The 16,816-nt window shown below is 34.4% G+C and overlaps 1 protein-coding gene across 2 annotated transcripts in view; it reads left to right on the plus strand.

Annotated features, from left to right (window-relative positions):
• The window catches only part of SMIM14 (small integral membrane protein 14), a 55,002-nt gene that overhangs the window by 24,689 nt on the left and 13,497 nt on the right, over window positions 1-16,816 (plus strand). For both annotated transcript variants that reach the window (XM_010980379.3, XM_064487339.1), the window contains exon 3: window positions 15,940-15,988. In XM_010980379.3, coding sequence (XP_010978681.1) covers window positions 15,940-15,988 — 49 coding nt within the window. The remainder of the gene's footprint in view (window positions 1-15,939; window positions 15,989-16,816) is intronic.

Genomic DNA, 16,816 nt, shown 5'->3' on the forward strand with positions numbered 1-16,816 from the left:
GGGTCCATTTATATGTGGATTTTTTTCAATAGTAAATTCTACAGTACTGAACAATCTGTGATTGGTTTAACCTGAGGGTGTAGAATTCTGTTGATTCGAAGGGACTATGTACACAGAGTGCTGACTTTATAGTTAGGTATAGTTACTTTATAGTTACATGCAGAGTTTCCACTGTATGGAGGGTTGGTGTCCCTAACTCCCTCATTCATCGTTCAAGGGTCAGCTGTATATTGTCATGTTGTACATTGTAACACATTTTGTTGTTTTAAAGTACTCTTGTACAGGGGTGTATTATTATAGGCCAGTTAATAAAGGCAGGTACAAAGAGCTGCTCAATTATTTGAATTGTTGGTAGTTAATAAGCAGGTTTTCTGCTTATTCAGTGTTGATACATAGTCATTAGAAGTGCATTGACGGTGAGTGGTATTCCTTTGAGAGTCAGCATATACTAGGACTTATGATCCTTAAGAATGCTTTAGAGAGGATAGCAATAAACTAAGAACTTATAGATTAACTATGACTCTTGTGAGTATAGAAATATAATGGGAATGCCATATCTCTGATAACTTGATGTAAAAATAGATTAGTTTGAGTAAAGGATAGTTTAGAAAATATTTTCTCCTGTTTGTTTATGAAGTTTAAGAGCTGATAGTTTTTATGTCTTAATTCAGTCAAACATAAGGCAGATTTCTTTTTCAAATTAAATGTGATATTTGAAACAAAAATTAGACATGTAACTTACTTGTGGTAAATTTCCTTAGTGGTTTTTGTGTGTGTTGTTGGGAGTGGGCATCAACATTGTACTTTTTTTTTTTAATTAAAAAATTTTTTATACAATTTAAAGGTTACTTTCCATTTACAGTTATTACAAATGTTGGCCATATTCCTCATATTCTAAAATACATCCTTGAACCTATCTTACACTCAGTAGTTTGTGCCTCCAACTCTCCCACCCGTATATTGCCCTGCCCCTCCCATAACCACTAATTTGTTCTCTGTATCTGTGAATCTGCTTGTTGTTTTTTTTTTTTTGTCATACTCACTAGTTTGTTGTATTTTTTTGATTCCACATATAAGTGATCCAGGATACTAGTTTTTAATAAGGATTACTACCTTTTTATTTCTCACTACAGTATTTTTTGTTTCTAACAGTATCATGCTTTATTTTGTTAGCTCTGCTGCTTTTTTTAGAGATGGCTAAAACTAAGCCCTACTTTTTATGATTCCCTGTATATTTCTGTTCTCTTTGATAGATTGTCAGGAAAGCCATGTTTAGCTTTTTTTCTCCTTTTTTAGTGGGCACATTAATTCATGCTTGATAAAACATTATTTATAGCAATCTTAGTTTGAAATATTTTGTAATTATGTGAAAATATATTTTAGATTTTTACAAATCCTTTAAAAGTCCATATTCTTTAGTGTGTGCTGGACATTTTCACACAATGTAAATTACTGTTGGGTGATCTGCTGTGTATAACATGCTGATAATAGTATTGAGGAGAAACTCATTTAATTCACTAAGGAAACTTGCTGGTTAGGTTTGATAGACATTTGTTTAAATTGAATTGTGCTTTTGAATTTTTATTTCATCTGCATTTCTTATTTAAATTCAGAATCAAGCAGCATTTTTGGATCATATCTACTTTTTGCTATTTAAGTGCTTTTTAAACATTTTTTTCTAAAGTAGCTTTTGATATAGTCTCTAAATTCAGAAATTCAAAGATTTATGAATACTGCTATTTACTTTAGCATTATTTATAATAATAAAAAGTTATAAGCAACCCAAATGTCACCTAGTAAGGCAGTGGTTATATCATGACACATTCATGCGATAAAATCGTATACAGATGTTTAAAATAATTCTTTGAAAAATATTTAATAACACAAGAGAAATTCATGTCATATGAAATGAAAGAAAATAGGATATACAAATGGCATTGAGTATAATTTTGTGTGTACACACACATATACCTTATATATATTTGTACACAGGAAAAAAGACTAGAAGAAAATACACCAGAATGTTAAAAGTGGTTATCTCTGGATTGTAGAATATTGAGACTTCTCTTTTATAGTTTCCTGCATTTTCTGTGATAATAAATTTTATAATCAGTAAAAAGTAGTCTAACAAAAACTCAATTTTTTCACTTAAATGTCATCAGTATTCTTTTATGATATACTAGGCTTTTCTACCTCTCGTGCATTCATTATTTTCGACTCTTCAAAGGTACTTCAGAGGACCTTTTTTTCTCAGTACCTGTTATCTTATTGCTCTGTGGGATTCTAACTCCACAGCCTATATCTTAAAAGCAGTTTATCTGACTATAACTTCTCTGTGTTAGTTATAACTAACAGAATTTAGATGTCTGCATGCTCAGGAAATTCATAGATACATTAATAATATTGTGTTATAGTATGATGACAGAGCAGAGATTTAGTCTCTTTTTTTTTTTAAATGGACATTTAATTCATCTTTGTAATAGTGTAACATCTCATTAACTTCAAGTTCTGATTTGAAATTTTTGTTATTTTTGACCTCATGTAGTAAAATTGGGTTTTCTTGTAGTGTAGAGTATTGTCAATTCCTGAGAATTTAAAATGCTAATAGCAAGTAAAAACCTGGGGAAACTTGAAGATTTTAATGCAGATTATTTATGGTTTGTTGATTAGTTGTATGCTAGGTTGCAGTTCTGTTCTCTGGAAACAGGCTTTGCCTGTTTGAGCTTAGGAATAGTTAAGATTTTTACCGTAAGTTCCTTTCCACTTTAATAAACTTCTGTTCCTTGAAAATTTAAAACTAATTTCTTTTCCTGATTTAGTAATGATATCAGTTAAGGTTTCTTCATTGTAAATAATAGAAGTTCTAGCTGATTTAAGCAGAAAAGGACGTATTAACAGAGTATTATGTGACTTAACATTGGACAACCTAGAAAATGAATAAGATGAACGGGAGTGTTAATGCCAGAATGAACCCATGCTGCAAAACTGGCCCAAGCTGCTGCTCCTGAATTCCAGACTTTTGTATATCCAGCTGTTGATACAACATCTCCATTTGGACAAATAGTAGACAGCTTATACTTGATGTGTGCATAACTGAACTTCTTTCCTTCATTCACTTTATTGTATATCTGCAATAAGGGCTTTTAAAACAAATGAATATATCTCTGGTTGTATTATTATAGGAGTGTTTTAATGATACATGATAAACAGTGTTTCAGTTTAAGGTTATAAGACTGCAGTACAAAGAATGCCCATCTTGGGGTGCTCATGACAAAGCTTTACTTGCTTTCTTGGCATATCTCCTTCCTATGATTTAATTGCATCCTTGGGTTACACAAATACTAGACTGTTCTTAATGCAGTTGTATTTTGCCAGGTGCATGTTTGCCAGGTTTTGTTTGCCAGATTTTGTATTTGCTGAGTTCTGTTTGTCTCTGAAATGTTCAGAAACATTAAAAAATGGAGGCGCTATCTGACATTTCAGACATTCATGTATCCTAGTCTAATATTCTAATTAGAACTTTAATGCTTTACTTATTAAATACTGGCTAATGAGACTTTTTAAAGAGGTGAATAAGAATATACAATGAGTCCTTTTCAATTAAAATCAGGTATCCTATCATGTTACATTGAATTCTCTGTTTCATTACTTGACTAAATATGGGAATATACCCATTGATAAATATGGATTTTTACTGATATAATAGTAGAATACTACAACATATGTAGAAAGATGCCAACACAAAATTCATAATCTAATTATAAATCATTCTTTTAAGTTGTTTAGCTTTTTTTTGTGTGCCTCCTCTGAGGATAGTGTTCTTTTTTTTTTTTTTTTTTAAACAGGGGGAGGTATTTCGTTATAACTAGTGTACCTAGTTGTTTCGGTTTTTTCTAAATCATTCATACTTCCTAACATCCGTAAAGACAGTCTGAAGGGGGATTTTTTTCAATTCCCATTGGAGCCATTTGCAGAATTATTCTATTTTTAGCCTCTTCTGCTCCCTTGTGACTTTTGTCGCCTCCTGCTCTCCTTGACTATCTCTTGATATACAGTTTCTTCTGTTAATGATAGGAGTTCCAGAAGGAGAGAACAGGTGGATTTAGAAATGTGAACTTAAATTATGCTTTGTGTTTTTCCTGTTCTCTGTTGTAACCTAAGATTTGGGATGCAGATAATCCTTTATTGTTTGTTGAGCTCTGTATTTCAGCTCTGATCTAAACAGTGTAAGTGAAACTTCTACATCTTTACTTAAATTTGTTTTCGTATTAAAGTACTATAAGCCTGTGATCTGGGAGATCATTGGTCATATTCCTCTTAGAAGTCTTAAGGCCTTGTAAATTGTGACTAATGTCTACTGATCTTAAATAAGTCACTCTAAGTAAGACCTGTTATTGGCCTTTTCCTGGAAGATGTATGCCTGAAGTTTCTTGAGAAACTTCCCTACCCAGAAAATATATCTACTGCTAGTATCTTTTCCTATTAATTTATACTGTTGTAAAATGTTTAATTATTGATATAAATAATAAATGTTCTTTCAAAAAAAATACATGTGAAGTAAATTCCTCACTCAATTCTCTATATTTGACTTATTCCTACTTCCCTAGATGAATTTGGTGTGCACCTTCACAGATCTTTCTAACAAATAAACATGTATGGACTATGAGATACATATATATATGTATTTCCCTAATTTAATAATATTTAGCGTTTTCCATGTTGCTACAAAGCCTTTTTAATTCATGTGATTAACTTTTGGTTTTTATTTTAGTCAATAAAGGAAATTTTAGTGGGCTTTCTTCTTTCAAGTCTTAATACTTTTTATCAGTATCACCTAGGCACTGGAAGACTAGATAGTCCTTCTGTGATTAACGGTACAGTTGATTTTACAAATTAGGAAGTGTTGGCCTTGAAAATAAAACAGTCAGGTGCAGCCATTATGGTAAACAGTATGGAGATTCCTCAAAAAATTAAAAATATATTTAACATATGATCCAGCAATCCTACTCCTGGGCATATATCCAGAGGGAACCTTAATTCAAAAAGATACATGCACCCCAATGTTCATAGCAGCACTATTTACAATAGCCAAGGCATGGAAGCAATCTAAATGTCCACCAACAGATGACTGGATAAAGAAATTGTGGTATATTTATACGATGGAATACTACTCAGCTGTAAAAAAAAAAAAAAAGAATGAAATAATGCCATTTGCAGCAACATGGATGGACCTAGAGATTAATCATTCTGAGTGAAGTAAGCCAGAAAGAGAAAGAAAAATACTATATGATATCACTCATATGTGGAATCTGAAAAAAGAAAAAAAGAGAGCACTAATGAACTCATCTACAAAATAGAAACAGACTTGCAGACATAGTAAACAGTCTTACGGCTACCAGGTGAAATGGGGTGGGAAGGGATACATTTGGGAGTTTGAAATTTGCAAATGTTAGCCACCATATATAAAAATATGTTTAAAAAAACAAATTTCCTCTGCATAGCACAGGGAACTATATTCAATATCTTGTAATAATCTTTTATGAAAATGAATATATGTATATATATATACATGACTGGGACATTGTGCTGTACACCAGATATTGACACATTGTAACTGACTATACCGTAATAAAAAAAAAAAGAAAAGTCAGTTATTTTACTAGCAAGAATGGGTTTATTTGGGAATAGCAGAGAATTGCAGTTTAGGACAACAAGCCACAGCAAAAAACCATGCAAACAAGTCCAACAGTTAAAGAAGAGAGGGATGCCATTTTATAAAGAAAAAAGAGGCAAGTTGGAAGGGATTGTTTTGAACAAAAGCCCACTGGAGAAAAATGAGAGTTCAGGGTGATGATCGTTTTTCATTGGCTGAGTTGCTGGGGTAGTTGATTTCTTACAGGAAATGCAATGTACCTCTTTTCCTGTTGGAACCTGTAAATTGATGATTCTCTCCTTTTGATGATTAAGTCTATGATTGACCATTCTCATAATTGACATTAAGTGGTACTGTGTGACAGCTCCCCCTTCTGGCCTCCTGGTTTTCCTTTATTTTCACAGAAATGAGGTTATATTTTATTTTAAAGATAAAATAACTATTGAATGTCCTCATGGCACAAAATTCAAGCAGTACTAAGTGTGGAAAGGGAAAAGTAAAAATCTCCTATGTTCCTCCGCCTCTCATTGCCATTTTACTGATTATAAGTTACTCAGTTTCTTTTATATTCCAGTTATTATGAGTGTATAACAGATTACCCCAAAACTTAATGGCATAATAGCCTTTTAATTAAGTTGACAAATTATGTGACTGGAGTTCATATAAAGCACAGTGGAGATGGCTTGTCTGCTGTGTAATGTCTGGATTCTTAGCTGCAAGATTCAGAGGCTGGAAGCAGGAAGCATCTGGAGGCTTGCTCACTCACTGTTTGATGCTATCTAGTGGCTGAAACCGTACCTAGTACTGTCAGCAGAATTCTACATATGGCTCTTCATACGGCTGCTTGGCTCCCTCTCAGTGCAGTGGCTTGGTTCCAGGGGGAAAGCATCCATCCTAAGAGAGGAAGAGGGAGGGAGAGAACCAGGCAGCAGCTGGATACTTTTGGTGACCTCGCTTAAGAAATCACATACACACATCTAAGCTATACTTTTGGCTGAAGCCTGCTCAGCTTCAAGAGGAGGGGGCATAGATTCCACTTCTTTTTTAAAATTGAGGCATAATTGACAAATAACATTAGTTTCAGGTGTACAACGTGTATATATTGGGAAATGATCACCACAGTAAGTCTAAGTAACACTCGTCACTATACACAGTTTTTTTTCTTGTGATAAGAACTTCTAAGATTTACTCTTTCAGCAACTTTCAAATATGCAATATAGTATTGTTAACTATCATCACCATACTGTATACTGTATATATAATGTGTACTGTACATTATATCCCCACGACTTATTTTATAACTGAAAGTTTGTACATTTTGATCCCCTTCACCCATTTCATTCACCAGCAGTCCACCACCTCTGGCAACCACCAGTTTCTTCTCTGTATCTTCGAGCTTGATCTTTTGTTGTTGTTTTAAATTCCACATATAAATGAGATCATACAGTATTTTTCTTTTCTCTGTTTGACTTATTTCACTTAGCATAATTCCCTGAAGGTCCATCCATGTTGTAGCATAAGGCAAGATTTTGTTCGTTCTTAAGGCCGAATAATAATTCCATTGTATGTGTACATACCACATCTTCATCTGTTCATTCCTCAACGGACGTTTAGGTTGTTTCCATATCTTGGCTATTGAAAATAATGCTGCAGTGAACATGGAAATGCATGTATCTTTTCAAATTAGTGTTTCTGTTTTCAGGTAAATACCCAGAAGTGGAATTGCTGGATCATATAGCAGCTCTATTTTTAATTTTTTTAAGGAATCTCTATATTGTCTGTCATAGTGACTGCACCAATGTACATTTCTACCAACTGCACAAAGTTTCCCTTTTCTTCACATCCTCGCCAATACTTGTTATTTCTTGTCTTTTTGACAGTAGTCATTCTAACAGATGTGAGGTGATACCTCATTGTGGTTTTGATTTGCATTTCCCTAATGATTAGTGATGTTGAGCATCTCTTCATGTACCTGTAGGCCATCTGTATGGCTCTTTTGGAAGAGTGTCTCTTGAGATCTTCTGCTCATTTCTTAATCAGATTGTTTGGGGTTTTTCTGGTTATTGAATTGTATGAACCCTTTATATATTTTGGATATTAACCCCTTATCTGATACGTGAGTCGCAAGTATCTTCTCCCATTCAGTTAAGTTACCTTTTCTTTGCTATGCAGAAGCTTTTTAGTTTGATGTAGTCTCACTTATTTATTTATTTATTTATTTATAATTTTTTATTGATTTATAATCATTTTACTCACTTACTTATTTTTGCTTCTGTTACCTATGCTTTTGGAGTCAGATTGAAAAACTCATCACCATGATTAATGCCAGGAAGCTTACTTACCACCTGTGTAATTTTTTTAGGAATTTTATGGTTTCAGGTCATATATTCAAGTCTTTAATCTATTTTGAGTTAATTTTCATTAATTAATTTTAATTTAAATTAATTTTAAACTATTTGAGTTAAGAGACTCCACCTCTTGATGGGGGTTGGCAAGATTCTGGAAGAGCATGTATGGTTAGAAATACTGCTGTGGCCATTTTTAGAAAATACAGTCCACCACATTTATCTTTCTAGAAATTTGTTTTACACAGAACTGGATCATCTTTTATATATATTTCTGAAACTTGTTTTTTTTTTTCACTTCACGTATCTTTTCATATTAGCAACTTTCTTACTTCAGTTTTCTAAAACAGAATACTGTAGACTGGATGGCTTATAAACAACAGAAATTTTTTTTCTCACAGTTCTGGAGTTTGGAAGCCCAACATCAGGGTGCCAGCATGGCTGGATTCTGGTGAGAGCCTTCTTCCAGGTTGTGGATCTTGTATCCTTACATGGTGGAGAGAGGGCAAGAGAGCACTCTGGGATCTCTTTTATAAGACTTTAATCTCACTCGTGAGGGCTCTACCCTCATGACCTAATCACCCCTGAAAGGCACCTCCTAATACCATAAAACTGGGGGTTAGAATTTCATAAATTAAATATTCAATTCCTAACAGCAAATCAAAGTCAGCCTCATTTTTACCAGTGTCATGGTATTGGAATATTGTCTTTTCTTTTAATAGCACATGTAGTATGTGAATATCTAAATTATGGACACTTGAGATAATGTAGAAATACAGACCAAAATGTCAGTCTTTCTTCCATTGCCCCCTACTCACCCATCCCATGCATGTCTATTATTGCTCACTTGGCCCAGGGTTACGTTGGGTTTGTGGACAGTAATGTATCTATATCTGTATCTTTATGTATAATCAAAATAGACTGTACCATAGGGGTACAGTATATAAAAGTTCTGTTGTTGTCTAATCAGTGGTCACAAATTACGTGATGATTTTTGGTTCAATGTATTAAACTCAAATTCAGAAGGTATTTTTATATGATTGGGGAGAGTGTATGCATATCATTTGGGCAAAGTAGCCCAACCTATTAGTGTTAGATGTTCAAAAAGTATTTTCAGAATTCTCAGCCTATGCCTTAAATGTGCATAGATTATTGTGGTCTTTCCAAGTTACTTTTGTTAATGTTGTAAGAAAATATGTAGAGATGCTACTTAGTCATTAAGACTAAATGTGATCAGATATATTAGGTTCTAGCTGTCTCCCAGTTGAAACACTGGACTTTCCACACAGGAAAACTTGATTTGAATATGCTATCTTCGTATTTTGTCATTTCTTTAAAATTCCTCTCCTCATAATTTGGCATTGTATAGCAAAACTTAGAGTGTACATACCTTCATTCTAGCAACTTTTCTTACCCTAAAGAGATTAATCAAATGTGTAAGAATATACTTATAAGAAGATTCACTACAACTTGTTTTTCATATACAAAATTAAAGATGATGCAATTAAGTGAAATTCTGTGCAGCATTAAAAATTAGGTAGAGATAGGTTTTGGCAGTCTAAGGTTATTTCAGGCCAACCTTATGACCGTGAGCTTGTGTGTGGTGTGGTCAGAGAGGACATTGACCAACTGTTTACCGTTGATTTTAAAAGTACTTTTTTGTTGTTGGTTTTGTTATAGTTTGAAACTCTGCCTGAGAAAGTAACAGAGACAGAATTTGAACCCAGGTACCTCTGACTCTAGAGCTTCTCCTTTTAACCACTGTTCTGTACCACACTATTTACCAGTCCACAGGTAGATCCATGAGAAAGAAAGCACCTCCAATATACATGTGGTTCTTGAGCATCAGACATAGAAAAATAGCAAATAAGTTCTTGTCTAGGTACTGTCTTAGTTAGCTCAGGCTGCTACAGCAAAACACCACAGACTGGGTGGCTTCAACAGCAAATACTGATTTCTCACAGTTCTGGAGGCACTGGGAAGTCCAAGATCAAGGTGCTGCCAGATTTGGTGTCTGGTGATTTGACTCTTTTCATGGTTTGCAGACATCCACCTTCTTGCTGTATCCTGACAAGGCACAGAGAGAACAAGAGCTCTGGTCTCTCCCTCTTACAAGGGCACTAATTTCATCATGGTGGCTTTACTCTCATGACGTCATCTAAACATAATCACCTCCCAAAGACCCCACCTCCATATTACATCACATTGGGGGTTAGGGCTCTAAAATACAAATATGGGGGAAGGGGCACAAACACCCATAGCAGGTACATTTTGGTAAGTCCAAAGAGAGACTTTCTGTTTTTTTGCAATTTTTTTGAAAGAATTTCTCCAAGGTAATATGCCTTGTAGAAGTTCATTTACCTGTTTTTTGTCATTAGAATCTTCTCTTTGATCTATGTTTTCTCCATGAGTCTTTGACAGCCAAGGTTCTATATTAGGCTTCCTGGATATCCTAAGAGATTATTTTAGGTTCTACAATTTTGCCTAACATGGAATCTCCATGCCAAGACTCTTATGTTCTTTTAACCTCTGTTTTCTGCCTTTTTCTCCAATGAAGAAAAACATTTATTCTACTCATACTATGTTGTCTGTGTGATATTAATGCTAACTCATCTAAAAAACTTTCCATAACCATCCTGATGAGGTGGGGAAATCCGAATCTATTTTTAATTCTTCCCTGGGATGCTGGGGTCAGTGTTTAACATGAAAGTTTACCTGGACAGCAACTATTGGATATAGGTAGTCCACATGTGGTTCCCCCCACCCCACTGTAATACAGAGCATATTTGAAGTTTATAGATTCTGCCATGCCTGTGTCCTTCACATATTATTCTTCGTTTTCTTTTAATTGTTTGTTTTCACGAATGGTTTCCTTTTAAAGTAGCCAAAATCAGCATCAGTAATTCCCACTGTATTCTCCAAATAAGTCAAGAGAAAACTGAGGTGCATGGCTTGAGTAAGGCCTTTACTGTTTCCTGCTCAAAGTTATAATTTGGCCTCCTACTCTGACTTCTCTTACCCAGGAAAAATCACTTATGTACCAATACTGTTACTACATTAAACTGACATAATTTGTATATTTACCAGTTGTATGTGGATTAATTAACTTTCTAGAAACTTGAATAGCAGGACAAATTGTACATTACTGTTGTTTTTTTTTTACCATAGTCCCAAAGGGAAAAGATATCTTTCTTAGTGCTGAAGGAAGACATTGGCTGTGTTAATCTTAAAGACTGTTAGGTAACTGTATCTATGGTTATTTTCACTTTACTCTGAATTTGCTTCAGTTCAGTTATATCAACTCACTGGAGTATTTTGTAACCACTCAGAATTGTGGTTGGTGACACAGTGTTTTATGCTAATGATATGTTAACTAAAATTATGATACAAAATTATACATTATAGAGAAAAATTGTGATTAAAAATTTAGACTTCAGGGTTAGTATTGGATATGTTAGCTAACCTCCCCCAAACTCAAGTTTCTTTATCCATAAAGTAAGGAATAATAGCACCTGCCTCCTGCCAGTGGATGTAAGGATTAAATAAGTTAAAGTTATTAGTGTAGTACCTACCACATACAAGTTCCCAATAAACATTTGTTATTATAATTGTAATTATTTGAAAATGTGCACATTTTAAGACTAGAAAACATAATAATGATAATTGTATTATGCCAGAGAATTAATCCACATTAATTTCTAAGTATTCTGTAATGTTATTTGTATTATAATGTAACATAAATTAAAATAAAAATTAATATAAATTTTACTATATCATTAAAATATCTCTCTATTTAAATGTATTTCTGATAAGATAGAAAGTGTTCCTGTTACACATTGATGAAACAATAGGTGTCTGCTATATGTCTTAGACTTGGAGGCAGTCAGACTAATGACAGTAACAGCAAACTGTACTGGTTTGAGCATATACAGAGAGCATTTGGTTCTGAGGTTGACTGAATACAGCGGCTAAGTAATGTGGCTTCTGTGCCCCAGCCACAGTGGCTTTGTGGTTCCTCAACATCAGTTCATAGCCACCTTTCATCTAGGGGCCTTTCCTAGTTGTTTACTCTGCCTGGAATGCCCGGCACGCTCAACCTCCAGATCTTTACTGTTACTATCATGTAGATAGTCCCTTAAGTGTTAACAGCCTCTGTCAGCCTAATTTAAAGCGGCTACTGGACTGCCACTGTATGCCATCCTGTTTTGGTTCTCTGCATGGCTCTCTTGACATTTTTATATTTGTTAATTGCCTGATTTCCCCCACAAGACTATATATGATCCATAAGAGTAGAGAATTGGTCTTTTTTACACCTTATCCTCAGTTCCTGGAACTATATTTGGCACATAGTAGGCATTTAGTAAATATTTTGAATAAATAAGTGAATGATTGTTACATTGTAACTAGACATAATTAATGAGCATCTCACATTTCTAAATGAACATTTTTATATAGCTACATAGAAATACTTGTTTTTTCTCTTATTTCTTGAGTATGTCCTCGGTATCTTTAACTGGTATCCTTATCAGTAGTGTTGAGTGGTTTTAGGGCTAGACAGTAAATATTTTAAACTTAGAGTCTCTATGACAGCTACTAAACTCAGCTGTTGTAGTGAAAGCAGCAATAGATGATAAGTAAATAAGTGGGTGTGGCTATGTTTCAGTAAAACTTTATAAAAATAGGCCTCTAGCCTGCAGGTTGTAGTTTGGTGGCCCTTACTATATAGTCCACAAATCCACTACAAAGGTACGGGGTGAAACCCAGACCTGCAGAGTCACAGGGAAGAGAAAACAGAACCCAGTGAGCATCTTATCTGGTTGACCCACACTGGAAAAGCATGAGGTTGATGGTGGCATGAGGAAGAAGCCTAGAGCTGCTGATATGGCCCTGTATGGAAGTAGATTTGTGAGAAAATGGATCTATGAAGATTTAGAGGCTTTCCACATGGAAAGCATGTTATTTGTTAGGTATGTTGAGCTACAAATAGCCAGAAAGTCAGACCCTAAGAAAAGGGCAGCACTTTCAGTAGAGCTATAGCCAAAATCCAGGGCTGGTATTTGAGTTACATAATGTACGATGAACTGATAATTCATTGATCATTTCAATTATAGCTGTAGGTTTTGGGATGTGCTATGTCATTGCTAAAGATTAAACCCAGGAAAGTTACTTTTACTCCTTATTTGATATCTTAAGTAATTAGGTAGTTCTTATTCAATCCAAGAACCTTTTTACTTAATCTCTTCTTGTTTTATATTCTCTACATTGCTACTTAGAGGTGGAGGAGTAATGTGAAAAGATATATATGCATATAAAAATGTAAGGACATTTCTGGAGAGATACACAAAAAATCTGAGTACTGTGGTGGCTGAAGGACAGGAGAGAGTGACATATTTACCTTGCATACAGTGTACTTTTGAATTTTGTACTATGTACACATATTACTTATCAGGGGAGAATTAATAAATTAATAAAACCTAAACAAAATATATGCACATTAGGAGGTTCATTAGGTCCGATTTGTGACCCAAGGTCTCGTAGCCTTTTTTTTTCTATTTCTTTAGAATGTATAATTTTTAACAGTATTATTAACTATAGTCACCATGCTGTCCATTACATTCCCATAACTTATTCATTTTATAACTGGAAATTTGTACCTTTTAACTCCCTTCACCCATTTCACCCACCCTTCTTCCCCTGCCCCAGGCAACCACCAGTCTGTTCTCTATAATCATGAGTTTTTTGTCTTTAGATTCCACATATAAATAGAAGCATATGGTATTTATCTTTTTCTGTCTGACTTACTTCATTTAGCATAATTTCCTCAAGGTCCATCCATGTTGTCACAAATGGCAAGAGTTCATTCTTTTTTATGGCTAAACAGTACTCGTGTGTGTGTGTTCTTTTTCTTTATCCATTCTTCAGTGGACACTTAGGTTATTTCCAAGTCTTGGCTGTTGTAAATGCTGCACAAAACATGAGTTTGCTTGTATCTTTTTGATTTAGTGGTTTTGTTTTCTTTAGGTTAATACTCAGGGGTGGAATTGCTGGATCAAATCGTAGTTCTATTTTTAATTTTTTGAGGAACCTCCATACTGTTTTCCATAGTGGCTACAACCAATTTACATTCCCACCAATAGTGCACAGGGGTTCCCTTTTCTCCACATCCTCACCAACACTTGTTATTTATTGTCTTTTTGATAATAGCCATAGAATATACAATTTTTAAAGAGTTTTTAGACTGATTCTTTTCATATTTAGAAAAGGTTAAGATAGCCAGCATATTTTAATTAGGATCTAATCTAATTCACAAGCTTCCAAAATTAAAGTTTTTCCATTCTAATTCAAATAGAACTACTTCTAGTGGTATATACCAAAGCAAGCCTGATCATCACAGGGAACAAAATGTATAAAATGATTTGTTCTGTTGTTAATTCCAGTAATTGTTTTAGATGAGATCATAATTTGTATGACACAGTAATAATAGTAGCTAATGTTTCTTCTTTCTTGTATTGTTACTACATTTCACATGCGTTAAGTATTTTAATTCTCACTAGTACTCAGATAAAGATAGTATTATCCTTGTTTACCAGAAACTAAAGCTTAGAAGTGTTAAAGAACTTGCCCAGGGTCTCTTTTTCTCTCTCTTTTTTTTTTTTTTTAACTTATGGAAGTACAGTTGATTTACAGTGTTTTAGGTGTAGAGCAAAGTGATTCAGTTATACACACATATACATATATATATATATATATATATATATATATATATATATATATATATATTCTTTCCCATTATAGGTTATTACAGGATATTGAAAATAATTCCCTGTGTTATGCAGTAGGTCCTTGTTGTTTATTTTATATGTAGTAGTATCTATTAATCTCAAATTCCTAATTTATCCTCCCCTTTCCCCTTTGTTAACTGTAAGTTTGTTTTGTTTCTTTGGTAACTAAGTATGTTGGTGAGTCTGTTTCTGTTTTGTAAACAAGTTCATTTGTATCGTCTTTTAAGATTCCACATGTAAGTGACATCATATGTTATTTACTTCACTTAGTATGATAATCTCTAGACCCATCTTGTTGCTGCAGATGGCATTATTTCATTCTTTTTTTATAGCTGTGTAATATTTCTGTGTGTGTGTGTCTGTGTGTGTGTGTGTGTGTATATACACCACATCATTTTTATCCATTCATCTGTCAGTGAACATTTAAGTTGCTTCTGTGGGCTGTTGTAAATCATGCTGCTGTGAACATTGGGGGCATGTATCTTTTTGAATTAGTTTTATCTTTTCCAAATAGATGCCCAGAAATGGGATTGCTGGATCATATGGTAACTCTAGTTTTAGTTTTTTAAGGAACCTCCATACCATCCTCTATAGTGGCTGCACCAATTTATATTCCCACCAGCAGTGTAGGAAGGTTCCCTTTTCTCCACACCCTCGCCAACATTTATTATTTATGAACTTTTTGATGACCATTCTGATTTTGATTCTGTCCTTTGGTGTGAGGGTGATAACTCATTATAGTTCTGATTTGCATTTCTCTTATAATTGGTGATGTTGAGCATCTTTTCATGTGCCTGTTGGCAATCTGTATGTCTTCTTTGGAGAAATGTCTGTTTAGGTCTTCTGCCCATTTTTTGATTGGATTGTTTGTTTTTTTTGACATTGAGCTGTATGAGCTGTTGGTTAGATCTGTCTCAGGTGATTTTTTTAAAATTCCTGTTTAAAATGGATGAATTGCACTAGATTCCAGTATATTTGAATATTATTTTGAGGAGAAAAGAATGCCCTTAAATTGAACAGCTCCTTTGTGTATTCTGTGTTTTCATCTGATTTTGACAGTATGGCATTCATTAAAAAACAAAACGTGATCTTTCTAGTAAATAGTATCCACTTTTGGTTAAGTCCAATGGCTAACTTTCCTTTTTTTTATTCGTTGTAGTTGAGGCAGTCCCAGTCCTACTGCACAGACACAGAATGTCTTCAGGAATGTAAGTAATGATGGGACAGATGGAGACTTGACATTGGGGGAAGAGTTAGAGACCAGAATATGACTGAATATTTGCCAGAAATTATTCTTACTAATAATTCTTAAATAATTAGTTTTCCCTTTAAGGAAATGGTTCTCAGTAATGTATTTCCTGTTTAAATATTTAATCGTTAACTTAAAAAATTGTGGGTTTTTTTGGTCCTGCCTCAAAAATAAAACCCATTCATTGAATAAAATTATAAATTCACAGATTAAAAAAAGAAAAGGAAAAACTTCCAGAATACTAAAAGATGACCACAGTTGTTGACAACTTGATGTAAACCCTTCTAGACCTTTTTGGAGGCAAGTATATGTGGAACAGGGCACTTTTGGCTGGTTGAACTGAACATCGAGGCTACTAGCTCAAACCCCTCATGCTTTCCCTAGCATCTATTTGCATCCATTGGCAGCTCTGAAAACTTGTGAGCAAAGGAAGGAGGCCATTTTTCCCCAAAGTTTGGAAGCTTTGGGAGGGAGACATTAGAGTCATTCCTTCGGCTCTGACATTAGCATTCTCAGGAGGGCATGGGCAGTAAGGAGGTTTCTCCACCTGGCTTTATGGGCAATGGTGATGGTGACGTGAGAATCAGAGAAGGAAGATGGATCCCACATGGTGAATGTAGCTGACAGACTTGGAGGCCATTATATGAGGCATCCTTTTTCAGGACAGAAATAACACGAGGGGTACCTCGAGGGGAAATAATAGCCAATCCAGTCTTGTACCATAATAATTTGACTGTAATAATGGAAGTATGACATTCACAGGATGGTGAAGCCTGGCACAACTAGG

The sequence above is a fragment of the Camelus dromedarius genome, chromosome 1, assembly GCF_036321535.1.
Source record: "Camelus dromedarius isolate mCamDro1 chromosome 1, mCamDro1.pat, whole genome shotgun sequence".
NCBI lineage: Eukaryota > Metazoa > Chordata > Mammalia > Artiodactyla > Camelidae > Camelus > Camelus dromedarius.